Source organism: Physeter macrocephalus, chromosome 14 (genome assembly GCF_002837175.3).
Source record: "Physeter macrocephalus isolate SW-GA chromosome 14, ASM283717v5, whole genome shotgun sequence".
Lineage (NCBI taxonomy): Eukaryota > Metazoa > Chordata > Mammalia > Artiodactyla > Physeteridae > Physeter > Physeter macrocephalus.
Genome location: NC_041227.1, coordinates 118,279,472 through 118,288,294, shown reverse-complemented (window position 1 = coordinate 118,288,294; position 8,823 = coordinate 118,279,472). Strand labels below are relative to the sequence as shown.

The following is an 8,823-nucleotide window of genomic DNA, read 5'->3' as shown; positions in this document are numbered from 1 at the left end:
ACAGGAGAAAATTCCCCTTGAGCGCTTACTTGTAAGTGCTCTTCTAGAAGGTCAGGGGGCAAACCTAACCTCCTGCCCAACCCCCAGCTGGTAGATGGGGGGCGGGTGGGGAGGCTGTCAAGCACAGAGAGACACACGGCACCCAGACCTTGTCTAGCCCAGCCCTCTACACTGTGGGGAGGATAGGGGAAATACAGGGAGCCTGGGAACAAACCCTGAGGAAACCCCTGGACTGGAGCCTAGCCCTCTCTCCTCCAGGGGAAGTTCCCAGCTCCTCACAGCAATCTTGCATCTTAAGTCAGGCTCTGGCTGAACCTGGTGACTCCTGACTGAGACCCCTCCCGCCTCTGCCTTCACCTCTCCAAAACCTTCAGAGCAGTCTGACGGCCCCCAGATATATGGAGCAGATTTCAGGCATTCTGGAGATGCTGAGAAGCCCCCAGTGCAGGGGTCTGCTGTCCTCCCAGGCTGGGGGCAGCCCCAGGCCTCTCTGCGATGGAAGTGCTTTGATTCTCAGAGCAGCCCTAGTGAAATCAATGCTAGCCACTCCCATGTGATCTCACCAAAATCATTTAATTCCTTTGTGAAAAATAAGATGACATCAAAGAACAAACTGTGGAAATGACAAGATGGAAACCAGAACCTAAATTAGCTGTTCTCAGGGGGCTCAGGGGTGCTGAGACCTGCCTCCTTGAGACTCGGCTGGCCTGAGTGTATACAAAACAGGACCTTCTCCTTGGGTCAGCCTGGATGGGGGGGCACCCCTAGGTGCCCGGCTCCCCACCACGGCGGCCACCTTCTCGGTTCCACATCTCATTCTCCTGCCGAAGCCGCTGGTTCTCCGTCCGGAGCCTCTCTACCTCAGCGGCCAGCTCCTCCACCTGGCGACAGGGCCGCTGGCTGGTGCAGCCCCGCAGCTGCTGCAGCCTCCTCGTCTCCTCCTCGGCCTGTGACAGCCGCCTCTCCAGATCCAGGTAGTCGCGCACCAGCTCCTGCTTGCTGCGGCCCTGCAGGCTCTCAGTGTGATAGCGCTCATAGGCCTCGGAGAAATCCCTCTGCTGGAACTCCCCGTGAGCTCGGCCCCTCGAGTCGCTGTCCCCGGCCTCACTCTCCCCACTGGAGCCTGGGTGGGAGGCCCCTTGGGGCACATCCAGGTTGGGCTCCTCGGGGTCTCTGTCGTTCATCAGGAACTGGGTGGTATTGTAGGGTGCCACGGGCTGCCCTTTGGCGAACATCTCCTCTCGGACCCGGGAGGCCCGCTGGCTCTGCCTCTCATCCCGCTGTTGCTTCTCGGCCCAGCTCAGCTCCAGGTAGGGCCGCCAGTGCCGCTTGCGCTTTGAAGGCCGCCGGCGGTGCTTCTTCCGTGCCAGCACGGCCTCCACTGAGCAGCCCCCTGGGCTCTGGGCCCGGGGACCCCTACCGTTCCAGCCTAGGCCACTGCCGGGAGGATCTTCCTCCTCTGAGTGGCTCTCCATCCGGGGTGTCAGGGGCAGGGAACCTCCAGGGTCATGAGGCTCAGGGGATATTTTGGGGCTCCCAGGAACACGAGAGGTCTAAAGAGAGGAAAAAGGAGGACAGATCACAGATGGCCCATCCCATGGTAGAATCCTCTGGTCACCCAGCCTGAAGCCGACCTGCCCACACCCAGCTCACTTGGTCCCTCTCTAGCCTCGCACCTTCTACAACCATTTGTCTGTTTCTGGGCTTACCTGTCTACTGTCTGTCCCCCAACCCGCCCCAAGCAAACTCATGGTGAGAGCCAGAATCTTGCCTGTGTATTTCACTCTGTAATTTCAATGCCTGGAACAGTACCTGGCACAGAGTAGACATTCAATAAATACTCTTTGAAATGGGATGGGAAGTGGCTCCTGATGTATTACTGGTTGATCAGAAGCCCAAACGGCACTTGCTCTTCCCTCTTCCTAGAAAGCTTATCTTTCAGACAGAGCTGGTTTCCTTGAAGTGACCTGTACAGTCCCACAGAGCCCCCCATTCAGAAAAGCCCCATGCTTTGCTTAATGCTCTACTGTCATTTTCTTGAACTTCTTAGTAATTTTTGAATTAAGAGCCCTTTGCACTGACCCCACAAATCATGTTGCCAATCCTGCTTCCAGCTGCTTTTGCATAACTGATTCTTTTTCATCCTTCAGGGTTAAGTTCCAATATCAGCTCTTCAGAGAGGCCCTCCCTGACCACCCTAGCTAAGTAGCCCCCATTCCCCTTCCCGGTGACTCCCTGTCATGTGACAGCTAATGTCCCACTTAGCATTTAGCACATTACCTTTTACCACTTATCTTTCTCCTAGAAGAATGTGTCCTGTCTGTTCAGCTCACCACTGTGTCGCTAAGCATGGCCCAAGGTGAGTGTTCAATAAATATATGTTAAATGACATAAGCCCAGAAGTAGGGGGGATCCAAAAGATATTGGAACATAAGACTCTCGCTTCTGTCATTCTAGGGTGAATGGAGTGTATTTATTCCAGGCACAAGTTGGTATCACTCTTCTACATGAGGGGCAGGAAAGCACCAGGGAGAGGAAGGGCCAATCTCCAGTCTGTAGCCCAGAGAATTCTACACCTTATCTAAGAGGCTGAAAGGATTCTGTCAAGAGTGCGCGTGTTCAGGGCATCTGTTTATCTCCGCCGTGGTGAGGGTGGGAGTACTGAGTCTGGGGGAGGAGAATGAATTGCTGGAAGTTTGTGGTTTGGGGAATTCTAATAATAACCACCACCACTGGCACAGTGTTTTATAATGTTCAACACGGTTCAGAGACATCCGAGCATGGGTCTACACGAGTGTAGGGAGCGTACTGGGGGGTGTATGCAGCCCTGTAAGAGCTGGAGGTGTGTTAACGTGCGTTTTGGAGACCCCAAAGTTTTCTTCATAATTTGGGATGGGGTACGTTGGAGCGTGTGTACGTGTGTGTTGTTTGTTGTGTTGTATTGTTACTTTACCTGCAGGGAGAATGTCATAAAGTAACAATACAATCAAGAGTGACAGGCCTTGTCTCCACCAGTGTCTTGGGCCAACTGGGAAGACCTTCTGCCCCACCCAGGAAGAGGCAAGGCCGCTGAAGTCCGAGGCGGGGGGGCTCCCTTCGGTGCGCACAATCATTCACCCGTTCCCGGCCCTCAGCGAATGGCCCCCATGATCTTTCCCCCCACCCAAGCCAGCCCTGCCCCTCAGCCCCACATGCTGCCTCCCTCCTGAAGGCTTGTCCCCTTTCCACCATTACCACTATTGCAGGTAAGCTGTGTGATCCCGGCTGAGTCATTTGCCCTCTCTGAACCTTCAGGCCCTGACATGCCATGAACTCCAAATTAAATAAATCTGGAAAATGTACTGGAAGTAGCTAGGTAGGGTGGATCAGAGGACTAGAGTTCCCTCCTTACCTATAGTGAGCTGTGGACTAGGGGAGAAGAACGGGCAAGGTGGGGGCCGGTGAGAGAGAGCATAGGGTGGGAGGGTTTGGGCTCTTGTTGCCAGATCAGAAGGTGATGTTCTCTGAGGGCCTGATACAATCTGTCTCTCCCCTCTCTCCTGGGTGATTTCCTACCCCCTAACCTCCATCCTAAATCATGAACTCAAACTCTTTTATGGCTCAAACTCTTCTCCCTGCTTCAGACTTGGTTCTCAGCCTAAACAAAATGCAAGGCGGGGTTCTGTTGTTTAAGACGCTAAGTTTAAACCCTGGGTCTTCTGCTTGCTGGCTGCATGATTCTAGAAAAGGCATGTCAGCTCTCAGAACATCAGCTTCTTTGAAATGGAAATAGTAATTTCTACCCTGAATGGCTACTAGGATTTCATGAGATAGCGCAGAATTAACATCTGCCATATTGCTAAGCGCATAGTGGGGACTCATTTAAAAATACTGTTTTTCCAAATCCACTAACACATCTGAGACAAGAAGCCAGGATTCCAGTTGGCAGGACCCATGTTCAGGGCACTCAGGTGGTTGGGAGAGTGGGGCTTACCTTGGCCTCCTCCAGGGCTGCTGGTGACTCTGTGTTACAGTTGGTCTGGTTTGGAGTAGCCACCTTCTTCTGTTCCAAATCTTTCAGCAGATGCCTTTTAACTAGTGACACCTGCTTTAAATAATAGAAACCTAAGTCCTGAGGGAGAATTTTCAGGAAGACTCTGGCTACCCAGCAATTTTTACCAAGGCAGCAGCAGCCATTTTGTAGCACCAGACCTGCACACCCTCATTTTCAAATGAAGGGCCGCCTCCAGCCTCGTTTTTACACCTCCAGCCAGCAAGGGGTCAAATGGAGATTAAGGGGCCATCTCCCCAGTCCTGTTCCTCAGGCCCCAGGCCAGGGCTTACATCCTATACTCTTCTCCTGAAACTCACTGAGGCAGGCTGGCAGCTAGGAAGCTAGGCCTAAGCTTTGTTCCCCCAGCAACCAAAGAGGGGAAAAGACTGCCTGGGGAGGCGAAGACACAGCAATGACCTGGACAGCCTGGGAGTGGAGTGGGTCGGTGGCTCCGACAAGCCTGAGGAGGAGTCCTTTCCCCACTGCCTCCAGAGGCCCCAACCTTGACTGCAGGCCCCCACCTCCTCCCCAGGCTGAGCTCCAGAAGTCAACACCTCAAAACACACGACTGGGCCCAGCCTGGGGCTGAGGCCTTTTCATCTACAGGGCCTGGCCTGCCTCCCTCCTTCTTCTCAGGATGGGAAACGGAGGAAAGGGTAAGAAGTCTTCGCACTACAGGCAGCTGGGAGGGAAACCCAACAGGGATAAGGAAGGATACCTTGGAAGAGGGGAAATGATCCGGGAAGGAGATTTTGCAAAGGCGGAACTGACCTATTTGCTGTCAGGGGCTATGCACAGGACTACATCTGTGTGTCTTTCTGTGCGACCGCCTGTCTGTGCAATTCCCAACGCCTCAGCCCTACCTCTTGCTGCAGTTGCTGCAGCTCTGGTCAAGCCGCTCAGGCACTGAGGTTGGGGTGGGGGGGGGTGCCCCACGGCCTAGCAGCGCGGTGCCTGCTGGGGAGTGTAGTTCTTCTAGTTGGGGAAGGCGGATCAAGATCCTGTAAAGTCAACAAGCACACAGAAAACTCTAAAACCCATCTACCCTTGCGCGAGTGGCGTCCCGCGCTCACCGATGCCTCCTTTCATTGGTCCACTCGCCTGCCAATATTCCCTTTTTCGTCAACGATTAGCTGTGCGGAAGCACAAGCCGATCCTCCTTTCCGAACTCAATTAAAGAGTTCATTGATGGCGTTAATCTTTACTGGGCAGAAAACAGATCCGGCTGAGAGGGGAGGGGCTTGGACGCGGAGGGATCCTCGGCCCTAGAGGAAGGCGACGAGAAGGATCGGTGGCCGCCGCCGCCATTTTGGGCTGGGAGGAGGCAGCGGAGGGACTCGCTGCGCAGTGAGAGCACCCCATGGGGGGTGGTCAGGGCGCGGGGAGAGGCCGGGCCGAGTGGGCTGCCTGAAGTGGCGGCGCCGGGAGACGGCGGGGGGTGGGACCGGGGACCGCGGGGGGTGACGGTTGGAGTCTCTCTGGCCGGGCCCGGTCCTCAAACCATCCCGGCAGCCCCGCAGCCTCGCCTCTCACAGAGGGCGGGGTTCTTGGGTAATTACCGCGTATTTCCCGAGACCCCAGCTGAGTAGAGACTGGGTGAAATGACTCTTCTCTGCTCTTTCCACACGGGCGCAGATCCCGAGGCCGAGCTCCGCTAAGTTCTTTCCCCACCCCCATGCGGCCTGGGTATAGCGGCGAGGCCCGGCGTAGCGGGAACCCCCACTTCGATGGGCGCCGCGGGGGCGGGTGGAGGTCGCAGCTCCGGCCGCGCGTCTCTCTGGCGTGGCAGTCAGCTGGAGGCTCCGAGGGCAGAGAGCCAGGTGCACCCACCATCTCCCCCCGTACACCAAGGCCATCCCGCGGCCAGGGCTGTGAACAGGAACAGCCTTCTTCCTACTGTAGCAACCACTAATTCTCCCCAGGGACCAGCTAGATCGGGGCACGTGGAAATCTCTGAGCGCTCTTGCCCTCGAGATCTCTCCTGTCCAGCCCCGATTCTCAGAACGATCTGACCTCGCACGTCGCCAGCCGCTTTGGGAAACTCCAAAAGTGTGCTGTTCCACTTCTCTTGAAAGTTGACACCAGAGGGGTTTGCGCTTTTGCCCTTTGCAGAGTTGGGACACAAAACAACTTCGAGTCGCCACGGTTCTGGGAATAAACATGGAGTGGCCCATTTCGGATGCTTCAGGAACATCTGTTTGCATTTTGAAATCTGAGCCATAACTTTTACCAAAACTTTTGGAGATGGCCGCCCTCCTAAAGGAAAAAACGAACGAATTCCAACGTAGTCTTTATAAGGCTACAAATTCTTTCCAGTTTAAAGAACTTTTCTCCCACAGACGAAACAAAATGGGGGAGTATTTTGCCACTGGGGCATTGTTACTAGGGAACCTCTGTTTTGAAATTCCAAGTAATTGAAAGTCACTTCTGTGGATCCCAGATGGCCACCAAAATAGAAATTCCAGTTTTGAGCTACTTCATGTATGTGGCGTTTAGGGGAGCAGGGGAAACCTACTTTGAGAAAAATAAACACTCAACCTTATAGCTGTAGCAGATTCTTAAGGATTGAAGTTTGATGTGAAATTCTTTTCTTGCATTGCAGATGAAACCATTTTGTTTCTTACTGCTTGAAATCTAAATTCAGAGAGATTCATAGGTCAGGGGTAGCTTAATGTTGTTGCTGAAAGGTCAGTTGAAATTATGCCCAGGTTAACTCGGAATTAGGAGAGTGACTGGGCGGTGAACTTTATCTTAGAGGGTACCTTGTGATGCGTCTCATTGCTGATTACAGATGGTCAAATCGTTCCTAAGCATTTGGCCTTAATAGCAAAGTTTCTTCAGAACTGAAGCTCTGTTCCTCCTATTAATAAAGTAATTTTTTTTTTAAGTTGTAAGAGTGACAGTTGCATAGCTTTAACTGTTTTCTCCCTTTGCCCCCCAGATGTTCTCAGAGAAAGTCTTAGAACTGGATTGCAAAAATACGATCACCTTTGACTCAGGTTAATCTAAAATTTGAACCACTTATCCTAAATAAAGCTTCAGGACACTTGATTCATGCTGTGGGTTGACTTGGCTTATGTCATGTTCACTTCACACTGTTGTTCAGATCAAGAGAATATGCCAGTTAGGCAAAGCTGACACTAACTTGGTAGGAGTTAAATAGTTATAGCTGAAAGGGGCTTTAAAGATTATCTTTGTGGTTCCTCTGTCAAGAATTTAATGGCGGAGGTTCTCAGACTGTGATTCATCCTCCATTGTGAAGTAATCTAGTTAAACCTTTGGAAGCTACTAAGTGGAGAATACTGTACCAGGTGCAGAAATTTGGTACTCATTTTTAAAGATGAAAACTTATCATATTTAAGGTTGACCCATAAGCTTTTCCATTCCTTGATAAGAAAAGTTGGGAGTAAAATCAGTTTATTAATGGTCCCTTGGTTATCTACTGAGCAGAACACAGCACTGGAAGTTAGGAACTCCAAGTTCTATTTCTGTGTGTGCTACCACAAATTTGGTTGGCTTGGCTAGAGGCCAAATCCTGAAGATGAGGCCAAACTGGCCATTTTGTTGCTGAGTCTACTGTCTAACTTTCGACTAGACCTTCATCTTCCTCCTCAGCTCTCCTCTTTCAGATGAGTTGCTTTGTGGTTTATGACAAATTCTACAAACTCTATATGCCTCCGTTTCCTAATTTGAAAACGGTATCAATGCAACCTCCCTCATAAGTACCTTGAGTAACTACTCTTCAGTGGCTATGTAAACATTTACTTGCTCTAACTTTGTTACTTGGGAACTTTAGGACTTCTGCTTCAAAAGTTATTTGGGGCATTTGGGAGGCCTGCCTTACCAAAGTGTGGCCTTGGTTGCCATGGGCCATCCAGATAGGTTGAACGAGGGTCAGTCTCAGGGTACCAAGCAGTTGTTACCACAAGTCCTGGATGTTTTATGTTTGCCTGATGGCCACCTCCTGGGAGTAGTGGCTATGTGTGAGCTGCATTCATTGACAGAGGTAGGAGTAATTCTTTGCAGCAGTTCTCCTCTTCAGGATGAAGATACTTGCTTCTGAACTATTTGATTTCCAGTTAGTTTTTTACTTTGTTTAGCCCTCACCATCCTCTTCTCTGTCTTTTCTCTTTTTAAATTCAAATGTTTGCTCTTTTAAATGCACTTTTAGTAAGACCCAGAGAGGAGGGTAGAACTAACCTAGGCATTCCCTTCCATCCTCTGGTTGGTCTTCTGCCTTTGCCTGAAAGTTGTCCTGGAGTTATCCAGGTATGCAGAATTGCGTGCTTAAAGCTGACTTCAGAACTTCACATCTTCTCCTCTGACGCTCTGAAGTCTAGGACAAATTCTACTTAGTAGTTTACAAGAGCAGTGATGCTGTCATTTTCTCAAATTCTTGTGCATGGAACACTCTACAACTCCCACATTTTCCTTCAGGAATATCCTTTTTGCTCACTGTAGATCCAGGGCTTTTTAACATTTCACACACAGTCAGTGGATGTATCAAATAGAATGTGCCTTCAGATGAGGGTTTACAATACTCTTCTGAATTTTTGCTCTTTTTGGAAAATTTTAAGCCAAACGTAGCTGCTCTTGGTGCTGTATTGAGGGAAAGAATCACACTAGCTGTTTCAGGAGACTTACCAACAGTTCCTGGTACCAGCTCAACCATTTGAAAGAATTTTGTTGGTGTGCAGAAGTTTGTTAGTAAACTGCTAGGATTATTCCTGCTGTTAACCCATGTTACATCATTTGTCATAATTGAACTGCCTCTAAGTAAAGCCCAAGAA

The 8,823-nt window shown here is 50.9% G+C and overlaps 1 protein-coding gene across 2 annotated transcripts; it reads right to left on the bottom strand.

Annotated features, from left to right (window-relative positions):
• Window positions 1-547: 547 nt before the first annotated feature.
• On the bottom strand, window positions 548-8,602 carry HEXIM2 (HEXIM P-TEFb complex subunit 2). Of its 2 annotated transcripts, none has more exons than XM_028498676.2 (3): window positions 5,593-8,602; window positions 3,974-4,087; window positions 548-1,553 (listed from the first exon to the last, which is right to left on the bottom strand). In XM_028498676.2, the coding sequence occupies exons 1-3, from the start codon at window positions 6,235-6,237 to the stop codon at window positions 765-767; spliced, it is 1,548 nt and encodes a 515-aa protein (XP_028354477.1). In that variant the 5' UTR covers window positions 6,238-8,602; the 3' UTR covers window positions 548-764. The 2 variants fall into 2 exon arrangements, with proteins under 2 accessions (XP_028354477.1, XP_007125473.2); XM_007125411.4 differs by having other exon boundaries at window positions 569-1,553; window positions 3,974-4,084; window positions 5,593-8,549.
• Window positions 8,603-8,823: the final 221 nt, after the last annotated feature.